The sequence below is a fragment of the Trichosurus vulpecula genome, chromosome 3, assembly GCF_011100635.1.
Source record: "Trichosurus vulpecula isolate mTriVul1 chromosome 3, mTriVul1.pri, whole genome shotgun sequence".
Taxonomy (NCBI): domain Eukaryota; kingdom Metazoa; phylum Chordata; class Mammalia; order Diprotodontia; family Phalangeridae; genus Trichosurus; species Trichosurus vulpecula.
In genome coordinates this window covers 106,091,908-106,116,888 of record NC_050575.1, presented here as the reverse complement: position 1 = coordinate 106,116,888, position 24,981 = coordinate 106,091,908, and the positions used below count along the sequence as shown (strand labels likewise).

Sequence of the window (24,981 nt, the reverse complement as noted above, 5' to 3'; positions counted from 1 at the left end):
TTAGCCAGTGGGGGTTGGGTGGATTGGTGCACACATTCAAGTGACGCCCCCCAAGAGGAGTCTTGGATGAAGAGGAAGGAAAGGGAGCCTGAGTTTTCTCTTGAGTTTCACTTTGTTTCCCTCCTCCCCGATACCCTTGGGCCTTGGGTACCCCTGGGATGGCCCGTGGGCTTATGCTTCATCAGGACCTGGAGCAGCGGAGTGGGGACATCACCTACGGACAGTTTGCACAGCTCTACCGGAGCCTCATGTTTAGCGCCCAGAAAACGGTGAGGACCACGCTGGTTCTGGGCAATGCCCCCCCATCCACCTTCAGCAGTCTGTCTTTGGAGCTCCCTCCTGACCCCATTACTTCTATATAAGTGTCCCCCCATGCCCCTCTTGCCTTGTAGGCCACCTCTATTCAGTTGATTTCAGTAAACGTTTATTAAATGCTTACCATGGCGGGAAAAGAAGGGACTGAGCATTTATTAAGTGCCTGCTGTGTGCCAGGCACTGTGCTAAGCACTTTACAAATGTTATTTTGTTTGATCTTCAACAGACAGTCTATAATAATATAGCTAGCATTTACATAGTGCTTTAAAGTTTGGAAATTGCTTTACCAGATATCTCATTTTGTCCTCACAACAATCTCCAATTTATAGATGGGGACACTGAGGCAGAGGTTAAGTGACTTGCCTAGGGTCACATAGCTAGTAAGTGTTTGAGGCAGGATTTGAATTCAGACCTTCCTGACTCCCAGCCTAGGGCTCTATCTGCTGTACCACTCAGTTGCCGTATTAGTATAAGAAAGATTCTGCGTTTGGAGCCACTCTGCTCCCAGCTGGTCTACATGTTACTGTGGGCAAAGCATTCAGCCTCTGTTTTCTCATCTGTAAGATGTGTGTTGGGCTAGCTGATCTCTTGGGTTCCTGACAATCTGGGATGCCCAGTTAGACACCAGAATACAAAAGAGCTCTCGTCTGAGACCCTCCAACTCCCATTTCCTTGAAGTCTATTTCTGTCCTTCCCACCCCCACACCCAATTCCTAGGGCCTCCGTTAGCCCCATTTCCAATCCCCTTCTCCTGATTTGGCTCTGTCTCCAACAGATGGACCTTCCTTTCCTGGAAGCCGGCACCCTGAGGTTTGTGGGGCTGGGGTGGCTTCCCTCCCTTACCCTCGACCCCTCTCCCTTCTGGTGTGGTGGGCTTGGGTGGGGGCGGGGCAGGGAGGAAGGAGGAGTTGGAGAGAAGGGTGGAATCATTCATAGCATCAAGATTCTCCTCAGGGCCCTGGATACTAAATGGCTTCCCAAGGGAGGAGGGATGATGCCTGTACATAGATATCTATCTGGGCTCCCCTCCCCCAGGTATCCCTCAGTTGGTCCAATGTACAGTGCATGATGTAGACAGAGTACTGAATTTGGATTCAGAGGATCTGGATTCAAACTCTGCTTCTGTCACTCAATATATGACTGTGGGCAAGTCACATTCATCCTTCTGGGCCTTAATTTCCCCCTCTTTAAAATGAGGTGCTAAGACTAGATGTTCATGGTCCCTTTCTGTTCTAAATTCTGTGATTCTGTGAGCTGTCCTGGCTGGAGTGGCTGAGACCCTAACCTCTCCTTCCCTTTTCCCTTGTCTCCAGGGGCGGGGATCGGCCGGAGCTCTGTAGAGTGTCCCTGTCTGAGTTTCAGCAGTTTCTCCTGGAATACCAGGGGGTATGGGTGGTCCAAGGGCCGGGGTTGCTGGGGGAGGGAGAGGGTCTCCCCAGCTCAGAGGACTTAAACCTAAGAGCGATGACCTTGAGTTTGACCTGACTGGGGGATTGACACATTCTCTGTGGCAGGCCGGAGTTGAGGAAAGGGTAGAGGCCATAGCTGTAATGTGGCCCTACTTTTGAGGGTTTTAGGAATGAGGTGAATGGAAGCGGGTCTCTGGAGGGTGTTGAGGCTGGGAAGGGGCTTTGGGTCACCCACCATCCTCATAGGTGCCAAGGTGCTGCCAAGGCTCTAGGACAGATTGTGGGCTGGTTTGGGAGGCCTAAGGCTCCTTGCGCCTGACATCGGTTCTTTCCCTGCAGGAGCTGTGGGCCACCGACAGGCTCCAGGTACAGGAGTTCATGCTCAGCTTCCTCCAAGACCCGCTTCGGGAGATCGAGGAGCCTTATTTCTTCCTGGATGAGGTGAGGCCCTCTAAGGGGGATGTAAGGACACCTCACAAGCTTCTGGGCCAACGGCCCACCTGCTTCAGGAATCTTCTCTACAGCATCCCCACTATCCAGTCTTGGCTTCAGTACCTGCAGTGACAGAGCTTCCTATCTTCCAAGGAAATAAATCCATTTGACAGCCCTAATTCTATTAGCAAGTTCTTTCTTAAATGGACTGAAAGTCAACCTCCTGTAGCTTTTCCTAGTTAAGAGTTAATAATAGCTACCATTTACATAATGCTTTAAAGTTTGTTAAACACTTTAGAAATATCATTTTATCCTCAAAACATTCTGGGAGTTCGAACTATTATCTTCATTTTACACATGGGGAAACTGAGGTAGACAAAAGTTTAAATGACTTGTCACGCAGCAAGTAAGGGTCTGAGGCCAGATTCGAACTTAAGTCATCCTGACTCTGTCAGTCCAGGGCTCCGTCCTCTAACTAGCTGCCTAGTTGTGCCTTTGGGGGGTCGAACAAAGAGAGATTCACTCTTTCACATGAGAACCAAAACATACTCAGTATTTTGAGCCACCAGCCAGGCCCAGAGCTCTTGCTCAGACTGGGTTTCTGTAAAGTTGGAAGCTAGAGGAAGAGAGACATTGGACTGCTCAGGTGGGAAGGGGGCTGGGGCTGAGGGGAGCGGTCCATTCCCCGAGTGAAGTCACATTAGCCTGTGGCTGGCCTGGGCTGACCCAACAGTGCCTTGACCTGTCATACTCCCTACTGGCAGTCGTAAGCCCAGACCCTCCTTTGGAGCTAGCATTCAGACTGCTGGGAATTCAATTTCTTTTCCCCATCTGTTTTGGGGCAGTTTGTTACCTTCCTGTTTTCCAAAGAGAATAACATCTGGAATTCCCAGCTGGATTCGGTGTGTGTGGACACCATGAACAATCCCCTGTCTCAGTATTGGATCTCTTCCTCCCACAACACGTGAGGACCTGTGGGCTGATGGGTTGGGAGGTCCCCAGGCTTGTTCTCTTCTCTCTTCTTCCCAGCATCACTTTCCCCTTTATCTCTGCCCTGGGAGGAGAGGAACCCAGGAGGAAGTTGGGTGATGGGCTAAAGGGAGGAGGGTCTTCCCCCATTGCTTGGCCTGACTACCCCCAACCCAAATTCCATCCATGAATAATAGGTACCTGACTGGGGACCAGTTTTCCAGCGAGTCCTCCTTGGAGGCCTACGCACGGTGTCTTCGTATGGGCTGTCGATGCATCGAGTGTGAGTCGGGGGTGGGGAGGGTTGTAGGATTAGGTGGGGTATTATTGTTGCTTAGTATCTGGGTCCATAGTGAAGGAAGTGGAGAGGGGCCTTTGCATTTGGTCTGCCTGGACTGAACTGCTGTCATCTCTCCCCTTGGCCCTTGAAGTGGACTGTTGGGATGGACCAGACGGGATGCCTGTCATTTACCACGGACACACCCTCACCACCAAGATTAAGTTCTCTGACGTTCTGCACACCATTAAGGAGCATGCCTTCGTGACCTCAGAGTGAGTGGTGTGGGGATGGAGAGCGGGGAGGGCCAGAGTGAATGGAGTGGGAATACGAATAAGCAGGGGGGTCCAGGCAGGAGCCTTAGGGAGAGGGGAGGGAGGACTCATACTTCCTAGAGCTCTGTGGGCTGGGGGAGTGAACAGTTATTTGCCCCCCTACACCTATCACACCTCCTGTTGAGTCACTGCACATAGAACATTAGAGATGAAAGAGGCCTCAAGGTGCATCTAGTCCCACCCCTTCTAGATGTCGCACACATTCATTCATACTCCAAAAAACTAGGTTCTAGTCCCTGCTTGGCTGCTGTCTTTCTGTGTGGCCTGGGGCAACTTGATTTGCCTCTCTGATCCTCAGTTTTCCCATCTGTGAAATGGAGCTGGATTAGATGACTATTTACTAATGGTCTGTGGGATTTGCCTGAGGTCACAGAAGTTAAGAGGCAGAACAAAGACTTGAACCCAGGTTTCTTGGCTCCCAGGCCGGTGTTCTGGCCCACTCTGCCGGCTCCCCTCTCATCCAAGCCTTGTTCATTCTACCTGTTTATCCTGCGGTGTCAAACTAAAATAGAAATGAATTCCTGGCCACGTATTGACTCAGTAAACCACAAATTACCATTGTCTATGTCATGTTGTATTTTTATATTTTTCTGTTAAACATTTCCCAATGACACTTTCACCTGGTTTATACTTTCTGTCCCATACACCTTCCTTCTTTCTATTTCTTTGTCATGCCTCGTATTATTGTTGCAGTGGGCTTCTAACCAGTGTCCTTGATTCCAGCCTCTCCTCATCTGCTCCTTCCTGCCCACAGCTGCCAGCTGGACCTTCCTCATGCTGAGCCCCTCACCCCCTCTAGGCATCACTTTCCTCATCTTCAAAATGGGAGGGTCGGCCCTGATAAAGTCCTTTTCAGTGGCAATAACCCGCACAAAAACCTTCCACGGCAACTGGTTGTCTGTCCTTCCAGGTGTCCGCATGGCATCCTCAGGCTCAGCCTTGACCCCTTCCCTTGTCTCACCCCTCACGCCCGGTCCCTTGCCGAGTGTCGCAATTCTGCTTTCACAATACCGAATGAGAACAGTGATGCCGATAATGCTTTCACAACATATGATGATGATGGTGATGATAATAATTAGAATAGTACACATGGCAAGCATTTATGTGGCACCTACTGTGTGCCAGGCACTGTGCTAAGCAATTTACAAATATCTTATCTGGTCCTTGCAACAGCCTTGCAAGGTAGGTGCTATTACTAGCCCCATTTTACAGTTGAGGAAACTGAGGCAAACAGGTTAAGTGACTTGCCCAAGAACATAAAGCTAGTAAGTGTCTGAAGCTGGTCTCTCTGCGCCCCCTAGCTGCCTAGTAGGTATTAAATTTATCACCTTCACTCCAATGGTCACAACCCGAGTTTGGGCTCTTATCACCTCTTACCTGCAGTAGCCTTCCAGTTGATCTTCAGTCTTTGGGCTTTTTCCTCTCCAAACCATACTTTACATGACTGTCAAATAGATAGTCCATTCAAAATATATTTTAATATATAATATATATTTTTAATATACCATAAATTCACATATAAAATATGTAATTATTTTTAGATACTTATTTTATATTTATATATTTCATATAATTATATATTTATTTATATCATAGTACATACAAATTTATATATATATAAATAATATATTTATGTATTTATATTTTATAAACATATAATTATATTTTTATATGTGTAATATTGTATGTATGCAAAAGAAAATGTAATTGTATATGATATAATTTTAAAATATACATATAATTTTTTAAAAATTACAAATAAAAATACAAAAAGAAAACCCTTATTATAAACATGCATTGTCCAACAAAACGGATTCCATATTGACCATGTCTGAAAATATATGCCATCTGCATTAAGCCTTTTGGATTCATGGTTTTTCATTGCTTTGATTGGAGTTCTAAAGTCTTCCCAAGTTTTTTTTTTTTCCTATAATGTTGTGGCATTGTTTAAATTGCGCCCTTAGTTCTGTTCACTTCTCTCCGTACCAGTTCATAGCATCTTCCCAGGTTCCTCTGAAACTGCTTATTTTATATTCCTATACCGTAATTTGTTTAGGCTGTTACCCAATTGATTGGCGTTCCCCATTTCCAATTTTTGGTTCCCATGGAAAGGTGTACCATAAATTTTTTTTTATATATAGGTCCTTGTCCTCTTTCTTTGAACTCTTTGGGGCATAGACTTAGTAGTGCTAAAGCGGGGTCAAAGTGTCTGTACATCTTAGTAACCTTTTGGGCCTAATTCCAAATTGCTTTCCACAGATCCACCAACAATGCACCAGTGTGCCTGTTTTCCCACAGCCCCTCCAGCACTTGTCACTTCCTTTTTTACCAGTTTTATAGGTGTGAGATGGGAGCTCAGAATTGCTTTAATTTTCAGTTCTCTTAATTATTAACTGTTTAGAATATTTTTTCATAAGATTGTTGTTCGTACCAGAACGTAGGCCTGACTGATCTTTACTCCCCTGCTCAAGTAACTCCAGGAGTCTTCCTCTGGCTTCTAGGATCAAATTCCAAGTTCCTTTGTATTGTTTTTAAGGTCTTTCACAGCCTGGCTCCAGCCTGTTCTTTTACATTACTTTCCTTCGCACACTGTATTCCAACCACACCTGAGTCATTGCTGTTCCTGGTCCCTGACATTCAATCTCCCATTTCCGCACTTTTGCACAGTCTGTTCTGCAGGCCTAGGAGACACTGCCTCTTTGCTTCAGCCTTGTGGAATCCCCAGTGTGCTTTTTTCAAAACTCAATCAAGTACTTCCTACATCCTACAAGTGGGCAGGGCATTCTTCCTGGAGAGATAGTTTGCACTTACTTCTCCACGTATATATATTTCATCCTGGTATAATGCAAACTCCTTGAGGAGAAGGGACGGTCTCATTTTCATCCTTGCAATTCCATCATTGAGCTTAGTGTTCTGCACATTCTGGGTGCTTAATAAATGATTGTTGAATAAATGTAGAAATAAAAGTTGCTTGTTGGTCAAGGCCTTCCACAACCTGGCACCTCCCCGAGTTTCCAGCCTTATCTTGATCGGTCTGTTTTACAAAACAGCAATGCCCTTGTCCGCTGGCTAGCAGCCAGATGGCAAAGTGGATTGAGGGTTGAATTTAGAGTCTAGAAGAACAAAGTTTGAATCCTTCCTTAAGATGCTTGAGAACTTCGTGATCTTGGTCAGCCTTGGTTTCCTTATCTGGAAAATGGGGATGATGGTAAGAATAACACCTACTTCACTAGGGTGTGGTGAGATCAAATGAAATAACATGTGTGGAGCGCTTCAGAAACTTCTTTTTTTAAATTCTTTTTTTTAATTTATTTTTTATTTTTAGTTTACAACACTCAGTTCCACGAGTTTTTTGAGTTCCCAATTTTTTCCCCCTCTCCCCTCCTTCCCAAGATGGCATGTAATCCGATATAGGTTCTGCATATACCTTCACATTAAACTTACACAATAGTCAAGTTGCAAAGAAGAATTATAACCAATGAATGAACCATGAGAGAGAAGAAACAAAACCGAAAAAGAAGAAAAAAATGACAGCAAATATTTTGCCTCGATCTGCATTCAGATTCTATAACTCTTTCTCTGGATGTGAGTCTCTTTTTCCATCATGAGTCCTTTGGAGCTGTCCTAGAACCTGGTATTGTTGAGAAGAGCCAGGTCTATCAAAGTTAGTCATCACAGATGCCGTGTGTCTGTAATCATGTATAATGATCTCCTGGTTCTGCTCCCCTCCGTCAGCATCAGTTCACATAAGTCTTTCCAGGTTATTTTGAAGTCCATCTGTTCCCCATTTCTTATAGCACAGTAGTATTCCATTACATTCATGTACCACAGCTTGTTCAGCCATTCCCCAATTGATGGGCATCCCTTTGATTTCCGATTCTTTGCCACCACAAAAAGAGCTGCTAGGAATATTTTTGTACATGTGGGTCCTTTTCTCACTTGTGCGACCTCTTCGGGATACAGCCGTAGAAGTGGTATTGCTGGGTCAAAGGCTATGCACATTTTTATGGCCCTTTGGGCATAGTTCCCAATTGTGCTCCAGAATGGCTGGATCAGTTCACAACTCCACCAACAATGCAGCAGTATTCCTATTTTCCCACATCTTCTCCAGTATTTATCATTTTCCTGTTTTGTCATGTTAGCCAATCACTTCAGAAACTTCTTAAAGGATTGTCAGTATGTTAAATTATGCCCATTGTCCCCTGCCCAGCCCACATTCATTCCTGTCTGTGTTTTTCTTTTATCTTCCCTGCCTGAAATACCCTCCTCATCCTCTTTTTCTATCCCATCCTCTGTCTTTAAGGTCCAGATTTGGCTTCCTTCATGATGCATTCCCTGACTCCTCTAGCAATTTTAATGAACCTGTATTAAGTACTGATTATATGCAGAGCCCTGTGCTGAGCATTGGGGGAGATACCACATTAAGCTTAAAGTCTTTGCCTCTTCCAGCTCTCTTCAGAGGCCAGCTCCTGGCTCTCCTGTTCTGGGCAGCCTCCCTTGTTAGCCCCAGCCGGTCCTTTGTTGTTCAGTCATGTCTGACCTTTTGTGATCCCATTTGGGGTTTTCTTGGCAGAGATATTGGGGTACTTTTCCATTTTCTTCTCCAGTTCATTTTATCGATGAGGAAACTGAGGCAAACAGGGTTCAGTGACTTGCCCAGGGTCACACAGTTACTAAATGTCTGAGGCTGGGTTTGAAGTCATGGAGATGAGTCCTCCTGACTTCAGACCTAGTTCTCTATCCACCGCACCACCTAACTGCCTGAACCAGCCCCTGACAGTGAGCTTTTCCTTCTCCGCTGCCCCCTGGCATCTGCTGTCCATGCTCCTCCCTCATCCCCGCACTAGGTGTGCCCTGCTTTGAGTTGGTAGTGGTGCGTTCCATGTGCTTCCAACCAGACTTGCTCCCCAGGACAAGACCCATGTCCCCTCCTCTTCTCCCCTTCCAGCAGGCCTGAGCATGGGGGGAGGCCTAACCTGATGTTGGCCCCCACCTTCCTGTCCCAGGTACCCAGTGATCTTGTCCATTGAGGACCACTGCAGCATCGCCCAGCAGAGAAACATGGCCCAGTACTTCAAGAAGGTGTTCGGTGACACCCTTCTCACCAAGCCCGTGGACATTGCGGCCGATGGTCTGCCTTCACCCAACCAGCTCAAGAGAAAAATCCTTATCAAGGTACCTGGGGGGCAGGCAGGGGTTAGAGGGGAGAGAGGGGAGAGGGCAGGATCTCTGGCATTGAGAACCTAGGGAGCAGCAGGATGAGGGGAGAGAGGAGTAGGAATGGGGGTCTCTATGCTCCAATGTAGACGTCCGTCTTCCTTTCCTTTCCACCACCCCTTCCTGGCTCCCATTGCCCCAGCTGGAGTTGGGAGGTTGAGCCTGGACAGGGGTGGACTTGATGGGGCCCTGAGTGATCTTTGCAGAGCTACAGGCAGGCAGAGGAGCCAGGCCCTATCTGGCCAGGTCAGTCCCCTCTTGTCTGTAGGGGACTTTTGGCCTAGCAGGTGGAGGTTTCCTAGCGAGTCTGTCAGAAGGGCAGAGGTCAGATTGGGCATGTTGGGACTGAGCAAGGACCCCTGACTCCTTCTGGCAGCACAAGAAACTGGCCGAGGGCAGTGCCTACGAGGAGGTGCCCACCTCGGTGATGTATTCGGAGAATGACATCAGCAATTCCATCAAGAATGGCATCCTTTACTTGGAAGACCCCATTAACCACGTGAGGGCTGGACCAGGGCCAAGGGAAGGAGAATGGGCTAGGAGGATGTAGTTAATTTGTAGTCACAAGAACTAGGTTTAAATCTCAGCTCTGCTACTTAATATCTGTACAACCTTGGGCAAGGAGGCCTGAAAGGAGCTGGGGATTTTGGGGGAGCTGGGCAGGAGTCATGGGGGCAGTGAGGAGCTGGGGATCTTGGAGCTGGGCAAGGGTTATGGGGGCATTGAGGAGCTGGGGATCTTGGGGGAGCTGGGCAGGAGTCATGGGGGCAGTGAGGAGCTGGGGATCTGGGGGGAGCTGGGCAGGAGTCATGAGCCAGTGAGGAGCTGGGTTTTTTGGGGGAGATGGGCAGGAGTCATGGGGGCAGTGAGGAGCTGGGGATCTTGGGGGAGATGGCCCGGAGTCATGGGGGCAGTTAGAGGCCCTTTGTGACCTTGTCCTGTGGCCCTCAGGAGTGGTACCCGCACTATTTTGTACTGACCAGCAGCAAAATTTATTACTCGGAGGAGACGAACAGTGACCAAGGCAATGATGAGGAGGAGGAGCCAAAGGAGGTGATGATGGAGCTGGGGCCCGGAGGGCTGGAAATGGGAATGGGAGTGGGATAGAAGGTGGAGGCTGAGATCCCAGATGATGAAACAAGCCAGAGAGGGAGGAGTTGGTGATGAAGTCTCCTTCTCCCCAGGTGAGTAGCAGTGCAGAACTCCACTCCAGCGAGAAGTGGTTCCACGGGAAGCTTGGGGCCGGTCGGGACGGGCGGCACATCGCTGAACGGCTACTTACCGAATACTGCATTGAGACCGGGGCCCCCGATGGTTCCTTTCTGGTTCGAGAGAGTGAGACCTTCGTTGGGGACTACACGCTCTCCTTCTGGTAAGGTCCCCTGTTGGTACTTGTGGCCTCGGTTTCCCTGCAGGATGGAAACATCCCTTCCCCCTCTTCCTGCCCTCCATGAAGTCTCTCCCTTAGAGTTCAGTCTGATAGGAGCACAGGACACAGAGCTCTGTCGAGGGACCTTTGTAGATGAGAAGTGCTTGATCTATACATGTGCCACCTCAGAGCCCTCCCCCTAGCATCTTTTTCTCCGAGGCCTCAGGATTCTGGCATCCTATGATATATAAGGCCAAGGGCTGAAGGAAAGTAAGTATGAACAGAATCTCCTAAGGGGCCCCCATATCCTTCTGAGTCTAAAGCCAGATACCTGTGGATGCCTTTGGGGTTCAGTCACCTGGGTTTGGGGCATCACAAATACTCTCTCCTCTCCCCCACCTTCAGGCGGAATGGGAAGGTCCAGCATTGCCGGATTCACTCACGCCAGGATGCCGGCAGCCCCAAATTCTTCCTGACGGACAATCTAGTATTTGACTCGCTCTATGACCTCATCACCCACTACCAGCAGGTGCCACTGCGATGCAACGAGTTCGAGATGCGCCTTACGGAGCCAGTGCCTCAGACTAATGCCCACGAGAGCAAAGAGTGAGGGGCAGTTAAATGGGTTGGAGGGGCCTGGGGCATAATGATATTTTAAAAGGCCTGGGGGGAATGATCGTGCTAGGGATCTGGGACCTTTCTGTCAGTGGACAGTGGAGTGCAGTAACCCTTGGGATCTGCCTGCAGGTGGTACCACGCAAGTCTGACCCGAGCCCAGGCAGAGCACATGTTGATGCGTGTACCCCGGGACGGGGCCTTCCTTGTGCGAAAGCGGAGTGAACCCAACTCCTATGCCATCTCCTTCCGGTGAGAGGGCTGCAGGGGTATGGGGAAAGGTGCCTGGGGCCAGAGAGATTGTCACAGAGGGAGGGGGGAGGTGGGGGAGGTGGGAGAGGAAGTGACCATGAGGTATTGCCCTGGAACTGTGTCTCTGCATGGGTCACCGGTGAGGGTAGGACAGACGAGAGAGTTGTGTTAGCCTTGTCTGTGACTGCAGGGCCAGGGGAGGGTTGGTCCTGGGCCCTGTCCACTCAATCACTCAGCCATCATTTGTTAAGCACAGGGATACAATTTTTTTTTTAAAGACAAGGTTTAAGTGTCAATGGATCAGCACATTTTTACTCATTTTTGGGGGGAAGGCAGTTGGGATTAAGTGACTTGCCTACAGTCACATAGCTAGTAAGTGTCTGAGGCTGGATTTGAACTCAGGTCCTCCTGACTCCAGGGCTGGTGCTCTATCCACTCTGCCACCATATAAATTTCATTTCACATTTTTATTTATTTTTTTTTTTTTGCAGGGGGGAGGGCAGGGCAATTGGGGTTAAGTGACTTGCCCAAGGTCACACAGCAGGTCCTCCTGACTCTGGGGCCGGTGCTCTGCTCACTGCGCCACCTAGTGGCCACAATATAAAACTTAAAAAATGAAATAATAATTCCTAATCTCAAGCAGTTTACATTCGAATGAGTTAGAAAGCAAGTACAATTATAAGTATATATGGCATAGGCAGAGAATAAATGTCCATAGCGTTTGGAGGCATCGGGACAAGCTTTGTGTGGAAGGGGCTGCTTGAACTCTGACTTGAAGGAGGCCGAGGTGAGGACAGAAGACATTCCAGGCCCGGAGATGGGAGGGTATATGTCCCGTCTGATCATGTAGAGCTGGGGGTTGGGGAAATGACCTCCTGAAAGAGTCTGCTGAAAGTCTGATCTGTTGTCTGACTGGCCCCTCAGGGCAGAAGGGAAGATCAAACATTGCCGGGTCCAGCAGGAGGGACAGACGGTGATGCTAGGGAACTCCGAGTTTGATAGCCTCGTAGACCTTATCAGTTACTACGAGAAGCACCCACTGTACCGAAAGATGAAGCTCCGGTACCCCATCAATGAGGAGGCGCTCGAGAAGATTGGCACAGCGGTGAGAGAGGCGCGCCTGGGAGGCTAGGGAGGACTTCTGGGTGACAGGTGGGGAGGTAGGCGAGAGCTTGGAGAAGCCTGGGAATCTGAAAGTGTAGGGCCTGGGGGATATAAGAAGCATTGGTTAGGGAGACAGTCTGCAACTTAAAATGTAATTTAAAAAAATTTTTTTAAAGAAAGTATCAGATGCAGTAGGTGATTTTGGGTGTCTAGTGAGGTCTGGGAGAGGCCAAGACTGGCAGGAAGCAAGAAGAAGGCCCCTGGAGAGACCGTAGGGCTTGAGCTGGGTTAGGCGGGTTTGGATTGGTGACGAAGGGGAGGGCAGGACTTACAGGTAGTCCAGACTATGAGGCAGTTAGGAGTGGAGAAGAAGGGGCAGAGACAGAATTAATTTGGGGGATAGTAAGAAGAGGGAGAATTCTCGAGATGACACCAAGGTTTCAAACCTGGGAGAACAGGAACACGGCAGTACTTGTACCGTCGACAGAAACAGAAGACGTCAGAGGGAAGGCAGGTTTGGGGGAGAAAACAGTGAGTTTCATCTTGGATGGACTGATTTTGAGGTGTGGCAGGATCTCCAGATTCGGTCTCACTAGTAGTCAGAAAGGCGTCTCTGGATTCGGGGTTGGAGGCAGAGATTTGGGAGGCACTTGCATTGAGCGTTGAAGTCATAGAAATGAACGAAATGGTCAGGGGAGGGAGATGGCGTCGAGAGAAGACCAAAGGCAGGGCTGAGGGAAATGACTCTTGAGGAAGTGGGAGAAAGATGAGGAAACGGGGTGAGAGACCAAGAACCGGTAGTTAGAGAGGAAGGAGAGTATGGCATCAGGGAAACCCAGGGAGTTGGGAGTCTAAAGAAAAGGGGGCTGTAAGTGCCTCCCGCCAGAGGGGCAAGAGGAGACCAGAGATACCTGCTGGCCCTGATAGGAAGTCACACTCTTTTCAGGAGCCAGACTATGGAGCCCTGTATGAAGGACGGAATCCAGGTTTCTACGTGGAGGCAAACCCCATGCCAACTTTTAAGGTAAAGGGCTCTAGGTGGTGCAGGGGGTCAAGCGCTAGACTTGTGCTCAGATTTTGCCCTAAGCACTTAGCTGTGTGGACCAGTCAGCTTCTCTCAACCTCAGTTTCCTCACCTGTAATATTAGGATAACAGTACCAGCCTCACAGGGTTGTTGTGATAATCAAATGAGATAACACAGCTTTGTAAACCTGAAACCTCTGTTAGCACTTAGCTATGTTCATTGGATGCTACCACTGTGACATCGCTCCCTATGGCCGCTCACTGCTCATACAGGCTCCTCCTAGGACCTGGGAACCCCTTCTAAAGACCCCCTTGTTGCCCAGGACAGGGCTAGTCTGGGGTCTCGTGGCTGCCTCTCTTTGGGCTCTCTCTCGGGGGTGAGACATAATTGGGGAGATTTCCCGCAGGGTGGGTGTTTTGGATCCCTCCCCTGCCCCCTGTCCTCCTCCTCCATATCTGACCTGAACTCCCGGGCTGGAGGAGGAGTTCCCCTCCTTGGAAGGGATGCTGGCAGCTCAGCACTGAGCAGAGGTGTTGCTGGGAGGCCAGAAGACAATTTTTCAGGATGGCTGTAAAAGGGGCTTCTTATTCTGATAAGGGTTAGATAAGTGAGAAGCCCCTTCTGGTTCTGAGGCACTGTCACCTTCTGGGGCTGAGCATCTTCCCTCACCATGCCCTGAGCAGGTAACTCTTGAAGCTTAATTTCCTTCCCCCAAGGGCTGATTGAGCACTCAGTTGCCTCTAAAGGGTCCTCTTACTGGGCAGGCAGGGCTCAGTTAGACATCTCAGCCCCAATTCTTGCCCAAGTTGCTTTAAATTGTGACACATGCCAATCAAAACAGGACACATCTAATAGTGTAGAGAGAAGGTTCGTTAAGATCAAGCCTCATTAAGAGATGAGATAGACCAAATTCCTAATTTTTTTTTTTAACAGAAGAAGAAATAGGCCTAGAGAGGTAAAGGGATTTGCCCAAGGTCACACAGGTAATAAGTAGCAGAATCTGGGCTCCCTGCCTCCAAATCAGTGTCTTTCCCTTTACATATCCCTACCTCTCCTAGGCTGTTGGAGCTGGAAGGGACCTTAGAACATAAAATAGATGATTAGGGAGATATTCTTATCTGCATGGATTTATACATGTTTGTGGGCACACACGGATGTATCTGGGCATGCATGCATGTATGCATGTGGGTGATAGCTCCCACATGTGGAGGAGGGACCAGATGAACAGTGAGTCAGTCAGCACTGTCCCCTGGCTAGAGTGACAACAGCGTGGAATTTGGAGACAAGACCTTGGCTTGACCAGTCTGCTCTGCTACCTGTAAAGTCCTGACAAGGCCTTTCTCTCTCTGGGCCTCAGTTTCCTCCTCTGTAAATTGAGAGGTTTGGACCAGCTGGCCTAAGGTCCCTTGAAGCTCTGCATTATTTGTAAAATGAGGAGGGTGAACACATGACCTTTCACATCTCTCTCGTGGGGCTTTAAATCCTGTGACAGCAGCATGGGGCTGGGCCATCCACTCCCTTACATCATGGACAGTGCAGAACTGTGTACAAAGTTCCTCGTGGGGAACCCACTGAACTTTCAGACCAGACAGCCCAGCCCAGCTCAGCTTTTTCCCTGAAGCTTTTGTTCCTCATTCAAGTAGCGAATAATGTGGAACCATGTCAGTGCCCCAGGATCGAGGCCATCACACCCCTCCCTGCCTCAGCAACCCTAGGATGCGTTTTCTGAACACAGATACCTCTCTCTCTACCAGGGCTTGTTAGGGGCAGGGTCCCTGTCCCCTCCCCCTTTTGACCAGCCCCACTGTCTCCCCAGTGTGCAGTCAAAGCCCTCTTTGACTACAAGGCACAGCGGGAAGATGAGCTGACCTTTACGAAGAGTGCCATCATCCAGAACGTGGAAAAGCAGGAGGGAGGCTGGTGAGTTGGTGCTGTCTGAGGCACTTCTTTGGGGGAGCTTCCAACCCCACACTGTCCTAAGCTGGGTGACCTCTACCCCACCCTCTTCGACTAAGACAGTGGCAAGGTCTGACAAAGTGGTTGGTTCCCAGAAGGCTCAGAATTGGGCCCACAATTGAGAAAGCAGTGAGAATTTGGGATCTGTGTGGTCGTGTAGGTCTGGACTCTCGCCTGTGTGATGGTGCCCAAGTGTACCTATGTACTTAAGAATATACCAGTCCCCTCAGCTTGGTGCTGGCATTCTGTACAGGGTAGAATTGTCACTGGGCATGGGAAAGGGGAGCTAGGGGAGGTGGCTAGGTGGCCATTCATCCATCCAGCACATGCACCTGTCTCTTGTGGTCTGGCTCCCATGCTCCAGGGTCTCAGGTGTGCTGTCTGTTTTGCAGGTGGAGGGGAGACTATGGAGGGAAGAAGCAGCTCTGGTTCCCATCCAACTATGTGGAAGAAATGGCCAGTCCTGCTGCTCTAGAGCCTGAGAGGGAGGTGAGACCATGGAGGGCCCTGTATGCACGTACAGCCCCACCACTCACTGGCAGAAGAGTGTTTCTCCGTTAGCAGGGGGTTTTTGGCCAGAAGGTCACGCCTGTCCCATAATGTGTTCATACATGAGTGTTGACCAACTGATGGTCACTGTAGCTTTGCTCTCTACAGCAGCTGGATGAGAACAGCCCCCTGGGAGATCTGCTCCGTGGAGTCCTGGATGTGCCGGCCTGTCAGATTGGTGAGCCCTGGGCCTTAAGCATGCTTCTCCTGGACCAGCCCCCTCTGCTTTAGGCTCGACTCAGGGTTGCTGTGTAGCTTCTGGTCTGTGTGTGCCTCCTAGACTTCTAAGTGTCTGTTTTGAAAGGGGAGGGAGCTGGGGAGACAGATTTTACAGCCTCTGACCTTGTTGGGCTTTTGCCTTGCAGCTATCCGCCCAGAGGGGAAGAACAACCGGCTGTTTGTGTTCTCAATCAGCATGGCTTCCATCGCACATTGGTCCCTGGATGTGGCTGCTGATTCACAGGAGGACCTGCAAGACTGGGTGAAAAAGATCCGAGAGGTGGCCCAGACTGCGGATGCCCGGGTGAGGGTCCCTCCTGGGATGGACTGAGGTGGGGAGTATGGAATGGCTGCTAGGTGGGGAGTTATTGCATGGGCCCTGGTGACAGCTGGCAGGCCAGACACTCATTCTCACACCTTTTAAGGGTTGGGGAGAAGGTGAGGATGTAAGGAGAGATGAGCAGATGAAAGTGTTGGGCTCTGGGAGAGTTTAGAGGATGTGCTCTTGGGCTCTTCCCTGAAGGGATAGAGTATTTGGAGGGCCGGCCCTGGCCTGTTAGTGTTAGATTATGTCCTCTTCACACTGGGTCAGAGCCAGGGGACCTAATGTACCTCTCTGTGCTCTGCAGCTCACAGAAGGAAAGATGATGGAACGAAGGAAGAAAATTGCCTTGGAGCTGTCTGAACTTGTCATCTACTGTCGGCCTGTCCCCTTCGATGAGGATAGTGAGTAAGGGAGGGAATGAGGCAAAGGCCAGATTGGAGCCTACGTGGGTGACTGTTGGTGTGTGGATGTAGCCAGTCTGAGGGTGCATGTGTGATACTTGTCTGGATTGTGACTGTTGGCGCTTGTGACTGTGCAGTAGTAATGTTAGGGGAAGGTGATGGCCCTGAGCCAGGGGCTTTGCCCCAGCATGGCTGGCATGGGTTGAGGGAGCAGGTCTTGGCTGTAATGGTTCCTCCTTGTCTATGGCTTGAGTTGGCAAGAGCCTAATCGCCGAGTCAGTGACTTCTTCCTCACACGTTCCCAGAGATTGGCACGGAGCGGGCCTGTTACCGAGACATGTCATCCTTCCCTGAGACCAAGGCTGAGAAATATGTGAACAAGACCAAAGGCAAGAAATTCTTGCAGTATAATCGGCTTCAGCTGTCACGCATTTACCCCAAGGGCCAACGGCTGGACTCCTCCAACTATGACCCTCTGCCCATGTGGATTTGTGGCAGCCAGCTTGTAGCCCTCAACTTCCAGACTCCAGGTGAGGGGGCGTTTTCGGAGTTCTGTCTTGAGAACTGTAACTTCCATGGGGTGTGAGGTGAGGCTTAGGGGTTTTGCTTCATTTCCCGCCAACCCCCCAAAGATCTGGGTCATTTGCCTGAACTGAGGGGTTCAAAGGTAATTTGAGTTCACTACAACTTAATTTCTTCTAGATAAACCCATGCAGATGAACCAGGCCTTGTTCATGTCCAGTGGGCGCTGTGGGTATGTGATGCAGCCAGGCAACATGAGAGATGAAGTCTTTGATCCCTTTGACAAGTGCAGCTTGCGTGGGATAGAGCCGTGTGCGGTCTGCATTGAGGTGGGCAGGCCTAGTAAGCTTTTGGGCGGGGGCGGGGGTGGTGGTGGCTACGGAGGCACCGTTGCCATCATTATACCACAACAAAGACCACTGAGGGCAAGAATGGGGTCTAGGCCCACAGCTGGCCAACTTTAGTTGTTTCTGGAAGATGAAGGAGGGTGTAACAAGGCAGGGGGCAGTTGATCAATACCCTAGGCCTACCCAACATTGGACCATGCTGCTTGCCCATTGGAAAAGGTCTGGCTAACCCAGGGATGTGATTTTTGGAACCTGTCTTGGGCCCACAAAGAGTTGGAGGAGTGAATGGGTTCTACTGTGTGGTGTCTGTCACCCTGTGGGCTGTAGATGGAAATACAACAGACAAGGCTTGGAGCAGGGAGTCTGATAAGTCTCAGCAGAGAGCAGGTCAGGAGAAGGGGACAGCTAATATAGACAGTGGCAAGAAACTGAGCTGAGCTAGGGAATTTGAATCCTATCTCGATGGGTGCCACACACAATAATAGCCACAACTCCTATTGCTGTAGTGTTTTACAAAGTGCCTTTCTCACAACTTCTCTGTGAGGTGGTACAAGCATTACCCCATTTTACCAAAGAGGAAATGAGGCTTAGAAAGGTTAACTTCCCTGTGGTCACACAGACCGCATAGCTCTCACCTTCTGAGGGCTGAGAATTGGGATGCTGTCTAAAGTCCAGTATTAGCTGTAGGGCTGCCACTGTCTTGTAGGGTTGGTGAGGTTACAGGGTCATCGATTGAGGGCTAGAAGGAATGTGAATAGTCAAGTCCAACTTCCTCTTTTTACAGATAAGGAAAATGAGACAGGGAAAGCCGAATTTACTTGCCCAAGGTCACACAGATTACAAGTAGCAGAGATGGGATTTGAACTCTAAATTCAATGCTCTTTTTGCTGTCCCGTCATGTGGCATGGCCATACTTGGCATGTCCTTCCATGGTACGGTGTGCAGGGGAGGAGGTAGCCATCAGGTTGGTTGCAGGCCCCCCAGGAGGGTGCTAGGTGTCAAAGATGGACTGGATGCTGGTGTGAGAGGGTGTTTGCCTCGCCAGGTGGGCTCTGAGATGCTTCCTGGCACAGAGCAATCCTGGAGATTTGTGAAGATGTGCCCTAGATGACGTATGCCTCTGAACCCAATCCCAGAAGGCATCCCTTCTGTAATTATGCATTCCCAATCTGTCCCTGTGGGCACTTCAGGAGATTCTCAAGTGAATAAATGATACAGGCCGCATGGACCCAACATGAACATTGTCTAGTGTTGAGGTGCTGTCCGGGCGGCAGGCTTCCTTCTCAGAATAGATCATCGTGGGGCTGTACAAGGTCCTGTTGGGCAGGTGATAGAAGACCCTGCTAAGCCTCGTGAGGGACATGGAGCAGAGCCATTCAGGGCAAGGAACCTCTTTACTGATGGGGCGGTGGGGGAGGAGAAACATCTGCCGTTAGTTGAGCAAGGTGAAGGGCTCAGGTGGGGAAGGTCTGTAAACTCTGATCTTCACCCAGAGAGAGTCAGGGGACCTAGAAGAGACATGACCAGTACCAGACCAACCATGAGCTTAGAGCCGCAGCTTCACTAGGCCCCAGCAGAGGGCGTCTTGTCTCCACCAATCTGGCCTCCCCACCTGGCACATTTGGACCTATGCAGGCTGGGCCCCAAGGTTCAGGAGTGCATCACTGATGCCTGGCCAGCCTCTGTCTTGGGGCTTGGCCTGTCTGGGTTTGAGGTGGGCAGTGTTGCCCTGCTGTGTTTAGAGTTTAACATTCATCCTGGAGCAGTGCAAGGGCAGGGGAGGTGGCTGCCAGCTTTTGGGTCACAGCAGAGCCTGGCCAAACATACTCCCTAACCTGAGAGGGGAACCAGCACGTAGGGGATGGGAGAGGGTGTGTGTATCTGTGTAGGGAGTGGAGACAAACCATCTCTGCCCTGCCTAGGTCCTGGGGGCCCGGCATCTACCCAAGAATGGTCGTGGCATTGTGTGTCCTTTCGTGGAGATTGAGGTAGCCGGGGCTGATTACGACAACATGAAGCACAAGACAGAATTTGTGGGTGAGGCTCAGGTGGGATGGGGGGTGGGGTGGCACCCCAGGCCACACCCTGACCCAGCACCTCCCACTATGTTCCTCCCTGATGACCTGGGCACTGTTTGGGTGGCTTTGTCATGGCCCACAAGGGCCAGCTCAGGGCCATGGCATTGTTGGTCAGTCTCACTACTCGCTGGCATTTTCTGTGTTTGCATGTGTGTGCTTCTCAAGGGAGAGTTGTAGTATTGAGTCTCTCTAGCCAAAGAAAGAGATTGTGAAAACCTAGAGTCTCTTCCCCTCACCTCCCACCCACCATACTTTGTTTCCTTTCCCTTCCCCCCAACTTCCCAAACACTGTGGGCACAAGTGAGCTCGAGAGAGGGGGGGAGAAGTCTGCCTGCCCCAAAACAAAGTTTGGTCGTCTTCCCTCTGGTCCCAAAGTTTAGCCCTATCACCCCTGCATGTTGGAGATTTGTCTCAGAAAAGGGGGTTCCCAGGGTGGTCTGAATCCCTTAGCCCTAGGACCTTTTCCTTCAACATCCTGCTTCTCCTCCCATGCTGTGGGGATCATGGGGCTGGGGGTGCCCCAGGAGCTGGATGGAGATGCTGATTACTGGTTCCTGCTTTCTCTGCTTTACAGTGGACAACGGCCTGAACCCCGTATGGCCAGCAAAGCCCTTCCACTTCCAGATTAGTAACCCTGAATTTGCTTTCCTGCGCTTCGTGGTATATGAAGAAGATATGTTCAGTGACCAGAATTTCTTGGCTCAGGCCACCTTCCTGGTGAAAGGCCTAAAGACAGGTAAGGGTGGGATGCAGGGCTGGGGATGCCAGCAGCTGGCCTATCTAGGGAACCTTTAAGGACCCATACGATTCTATTTTGTCTCTCTTAATGACAAAGTCACAAGGACACAGTCATTTAGCCCGCAGAGAAGTTTGTGAAAACATGGCCTAACTCCGTTTTGCTCTTTAGGGAAACCTCCCACACCATAGTTAGGTGTAGCATCCACATAATGTTTTCTAACACCCACCTCCAAAGGTGAACCAGCTAGGCCAGGTGGCTGTCATCATGCCAAGGTATGGCCCAGCCACAGTCCTCAGTCTGGTCGCTCATGCGCTGCCTGTGATAGGATGGGTCCTGGGAAGGCCCCTCTGACCCCCAAATATCTCCCCATTTGGCTTCATTATGGAGCCTGAGATCTCACCATCAGAACTTCATCCTTTTGGGTCATCACCTAGCGCAGGACTTCTTAAACGTTTTAGCAGTCTCTGTCAGCATTGCTTGGCCCGAGGGCATGCGCAGGACAAAGTGTGCATGCTGTGTGCTCAGAACCAAGGCCGCACTGAAGTTGCCCCATGCAGCATGGGCAAGCACTGCCAGAAACACCTTGGATTCATCACGCGTTTGATCTGGAATTAAGTTTTAGTTGTTGCGCGCTGAGAGACCTTTTACTGTTGCCAAATTTATGGGGCTGTGCCCCACAGTTTAAGAAGCTCTGCCTAGCGCAGCGACCTTAGAAGTTGGCTCAGTAAGTGTTTGATTCTTTTTTGGCTGCCAGTTCTTTTCAGATGCTGAGCATAATGAGGCATTAGTATTACAACCGCAGAGAGTGCTGTATAAACATGAGCAGATGCCCCTGAGAGGGCGAGTGCCCGGGATATCATTGATGCTTTCAGAGAAATTAACCCTTTGGTTTTCCTCTTTGACAACTGAGCTGAAGTTGTGGGGAGGAGCTAGGGAAAGATGGAGTGAACAGGGTAAGGGGAGTTCTCTTCTTCTAGTTGCAAAGACTTGGGCAGACCAAGCCAAGGCCTCATCACGCAGCTCAGTGTAAAGGGAGGGGTGGGAAGAGGAAGGTAAGCCCAGAAACCTGGAGTCCAGTGTCTACGGCAAACTCACTTGTGGCCTGGTGTGGGTGGTATCTTGTTGGTTTCAGGATACAGAGCGGTGCCTTTGAAGAATAACTACAGTGAGGACTTGGAGTTGGCCTCTCTGCTTATCAAAATAGATATATTTCCTGCCAAGGTACTTGCTGCCCAGCTGAGGTTACTTGGGTCAGGAGGCGCTGTAGAAGGGGCCTTAAAGATACTAGGGGGTATCAAAAGGAGGGAAGAGAATGCCCGAGTGGGGAGGGCCAAGGAGCTCTAAATGTTGCTGCTTGATGTGGGGACAGCTTGGGCCTAAGAACATATCTGGCTCTTATTAGAAGGTTTTCGCTGAGGAGATTGGGGGTGAGGGCCAAAGCAGAGGCCGTAGCAGGTTGTGTGTGGGGTGTTCTTCCTAAAGCAGGAGAATGGTGAAGTCAGCCCCTTCGGTAGCTCATCATTCCGAGAACGGGGATCTGAATCTTCAGGCCAGCTGCTCCATGGACGAGCCCGAGAGGGCTCCTTTGAAGCCCGCTATCAACAGCCATTTGAGGACTTCCGCATCTCCCAGGAGCACCTAGCAGACCACTTTGACAGCCGAGAACGAAGGTGACACAACACATCTTCTTCTTTCCTTCCTTCCCACCTTCTCCTCCTGGGACTGGCAGGGAAACGCAAGAATGTGGCCAGGGCACTCACCAGGAAGTTCACAGGGCTGCCAGGCTTTGGCCTGGCTTTTCTGGTTCCAGGTTTCCCAGTAGGTCCCTTTCACCATTTGCAAAGGTTTGGACAGAGTGAGCCAAAGCAGCATCATGCAGCTCAGAGGGCATTGGCTGCAGCTTAAATGTTCAGGAGCAGCCCTTGACCCAGATTTCATTCAAGGTGGGCAGGATGTGGGCCACATGCCAGTATATAACCATCTACCTTTTTGCTAAAACTGAGCTGTCCCAGAGTACACACACGTATTTGCCTGTGCTTACAGCTCAGGTCACTATGTGCTCACTGTTTATACTCAAAAAGATCTGAGAGTAGAGTTTAGGGTGATGGTGAACCTGTTATTCAAATAATCAGCCAGTTAGAGCAGCCATGTCTAATGACTATGTCATTTTTATGGGAGAGCACTCCCTCAGTAGATCCCACAAGTCAAGATCATAGAACTAGAACCAGAAGGGATTTTTAGGATTGGGTCAAGCCAACAAGCATTTATTAAACATTTACTCTGTATTAGAAGCTGCACATAGCTTAGTCCAACCTTATACAGAAATTAGATGGCTTGCTTGGGCCCCTCTGATTTTAAGTGAGTGAAGCAGAATCCCATGTCCTTGCTACTACTATACCACTCAGGGTTTTAGTCCAAGCCTCAAACAGGACTCTGCTCTAGTATTTAGGCCTTTCTCAAGTGTTCGTTTTTTACCCCAGATCTCTTAGGGGGCAGCTTCAGGGGCCCCTCTATCCCAATCAAGACCTTTGCTTCTCTCCCTCTAGGGCACTTCGGAGAACTCGTATCAATGGAGACAACCGCCTCTAGACTTAACCGCACTGGCCTTTGAGAATCACGTGGGTTTTAGCAGCAGATGCCTTGTGGAATTCTGTGAACTGGTTTCTATGGAGACAACACTGCTCTGGCCCTTCCTTCAGGCAGCCCTCCTGGGTTTTCTGCCTGCAGCCTGACGTTCCAGTAGAGATATGTTACACAAAAACCAAGCCATTGTTCAGCTGTTTTACTGTCCTGAATCTGTTCACTCTTGTCCAGGGTAAAGGCAAGAAGACTGTATACCATGCCTGGCATTGAGCACAAACATCTTGTCCCAACTCCCCAGAGACTGGTGCTCTCATCTCACCTCTCCTGGAAAGGACAGGGCCCTTGACCCAGCTTCCTTACTCACAGGGAGAGTTGGGCTTGTCAGTCACCTACCCCACCTCACAGAGTACACGGGGCTCTGAGGAGCTATGGACAGATTCCTGAGAATGACCAAGGGGCTGACTGCTGTCTTTGCTGTTTCCCTAAGGGACCTACAAAGACGAACTCCCCAAAACGAAGTTTACATCCTCCTGTAGCTTTAAAACCACAAGTGAACATTGTGAGAGGGCTAATGTTCCTGAGTGGTTTGTCCCTTGGCTGATCCAGGCCCCAGCTTGATGGTTGCCTTGTCAGTCAGACCTGAAACCCCATAGGGGTGTCTATGCTGAGTATTTTACTTGGTGAGTGGGGCAAGAAAGGCAGTATTGCAGACATAGCAATATGGCCCTGGAACACTAACCCTCTTTCAGGATGGAATGCTCTCCTGAAGTTAAAACATGTTACAAGCAGCAGTATTATTTTTTCTTCTGAATTGTATTGTAACTAAGTTATTTACTCCTCCCCATACTGTTCCTGTCATCACAGGTAAACCCCCAAAGCAGGTGGCATTTAAAAAAAAAGGCCCACTGCCAGCCACCCATGTGCAGCTTCCTGAGCTGAGCCTTGCACTAGCTGAGATGCTCCGAGGTGGCTGGTTGGTGGACATTCAAGCAGTGACTTAGTCAGTGTTAGTGGCAGTGCCAGCAGAGGCTGGGGAGGAGAATAGCTGACTTTTAAATTTTTTTTTTTAAGGGAAAGAGGGCACATTTTAGGACTCGTTAAGTTTTTTAGGCATGAAAAGGGAATAAGGACTTGTATTCATCAGGGGCAAGGGGGAGAACATTGGGAAATCCCTATGTCTGATGTTGAATGGTCAGGAAGACATCTATGAGGTTGAACTAGCAGCTTGGATACTACATGGTTTTTGTACCTACCTGGAATGACTGGTCCTCTGGTCCCAAGGAGAAAGCCTTCCCTCAGACCTGACTTATCTGGTTGGGAGAATAGACACTATAGAACCTACAACTTGTGTCTCATGTCCTGGGCATGAGAAAGCGGTGCCCACCCTGGGGCTGGGGCTCACAGGGAGCTAGCCCTCAGCTGCTTTCCTTCAGCACAGGCAAACCTGCCACCCCCAGTTTTGGGCCCTCAAGACCTGACTGCCAAATAAAAAGGCTTCATGTGGTTTCCCCCCCCCCCTTAACTGGTGTATTCTTTATGGGGGCAGGGTGGGGGGAGAGGCTGGGAAATAATTAGCACTTAGTCACCTATACTAAGCCTATGAAGTAAGGAAAGATGATGTTAGCAGATAAATTGGAAATACAGGATATCCCAAAAGCTTGGGCAGTACAGTGGCACTAAGACTTTTGGGATCCCCTGTATTATCAAAGACCTAATACTACAGCTTCTTTTGGCCTGATTGTTTCTATCATCTCCCTTAAGGGGTGGGGAGAGAGAGCATTTAATAAGCAGGGAAGGTTCCAATTCCTTGTTTCAAAACTTCCATTCAGACAAGCTTTTCCCATAAGGCCAGCAACCCAAAACTCTGTCAGTTTATAAAGAAGTTTAATAAACTCATGTCACCTCTGTTTCCCCCAAGCGTGTCCTCAGAAGGCCCCAAGCTG

The 24,981-nt window shown here is 49.7% G+C and overlaps 1 protein-coding gene across 3 annotated transcripts in view; it reads left to right on the top strand.

Moving 5' to 3' along the window:
- Positions 1 to 24,547, top strand: part of PLCG1 (phospholipase C gamma 1) — a 69,078-nt gene extending 44,531 nt beyond the window's left edge. Inside the window, exons 8-34 of one of the 3 annotated variants that reach the window (XM_036748114.1) lie at positions 186 to 269; positions 1,091 to 1,125; positions 1,629 to 1,701; positions 2,064 to 2,165; positions 3,002 to 3,120; positions 3,323 to 3,408; positions 3,557 to 3,677; positions 8,744 to 8,912; positions 9,331 to 9,453; positions 9,906 to 10,007; positions 10,139 to 10,326; positions 10,729 to 10,929; positions 11,071 to 11,190; positions 12,115 to 12,295; positions 13,241 to 13,318; positions 15,136 to 15,239; positions 15,668 to 15,764; positions 15,933 to 16,002; positions 16,190 to 16,347; positions 16,673 to 16,769; positions 17,075 to 17,299; positions 17,472 to 17,620; positions 19,561 to 19,675; positions 20,291 to 20,452; positions 21,588 to 21,676; positions 21,938 to 22,125; positions 23,002 to 24,547. In XM_036748114.1, coding sequence (XP_036604009.1) covers positions 186 to 269; positions 1,091 to 1,125; positions 1,629 to 1,701; positions 2,064 to 2,165; positions 3,002 to 3,120; positions 3,323 to 3,408; positions 3,557 to 3,677; positions 8,744 to 8,912; positions 9,331 to 9,453; positions 9,906 to 10,007; positions 10,139 to 10,326; positions 10,729 to 10,929; positions 11,071 to 11,190; positions 12,115 to 12,295; positions 13,241 to 13,318; positions 15,136 to 15,239; positions 15,668 to 15,764; positions 15,933 to 16,002; positions 16,190 to 16,347; positions 16,673 to 16,769; positions 17,075 to 17,299; positions 17,472 to 17,620; positions 19,561 to 19,675; positions 20,291 to 20,452; positions 21,588 to 21,676; positions 21,938 to 22,125; positions 23,002 to 23,044 — 3,279 coding nt within the window. In that variant the 3' untranslated portion in view covers positions 23,045 to 24,547. The remainder of the gene's footprint in view (positions 1 to 185; positions 270 to 1,090; positions 1,126 to 1,628; positions 1,702 to 2,063; positions 2,166 to 3,001; positions 3,121 to 3,322; positions 3,409 to 3,556; positions 3,678 to 8,743; positions 8,913 to 9,330; positions 9,454 to 9,905; positions 10,008 to 10,138; positions 10,327 to 10,728; positions 10,930 to 11,070; positions 11,191 to 12,114; positions 12,296 to 13,240; positions 13,319 to 15,135; positions 15,240 to 15,667; positions 15,765 to 15,932; positions 16,003 to 16,189; positions 16,348 to 16,672; positions 16,770 to 17,074; positions 17,300 to 17,471; positions 17,621 to 19,560; positions 19,676 to 20,290; positions 20,453 to 21,587; positions 21,677 to 21,937; positions 22,126 to 23,001) is intronic. The other 2 variants (XM_036748115.1, XM_036748113.1) reach the window with 2 other exon arrangements.
- Positions 24,548 to 24,981: the final 434 nt, after the last annotated feature.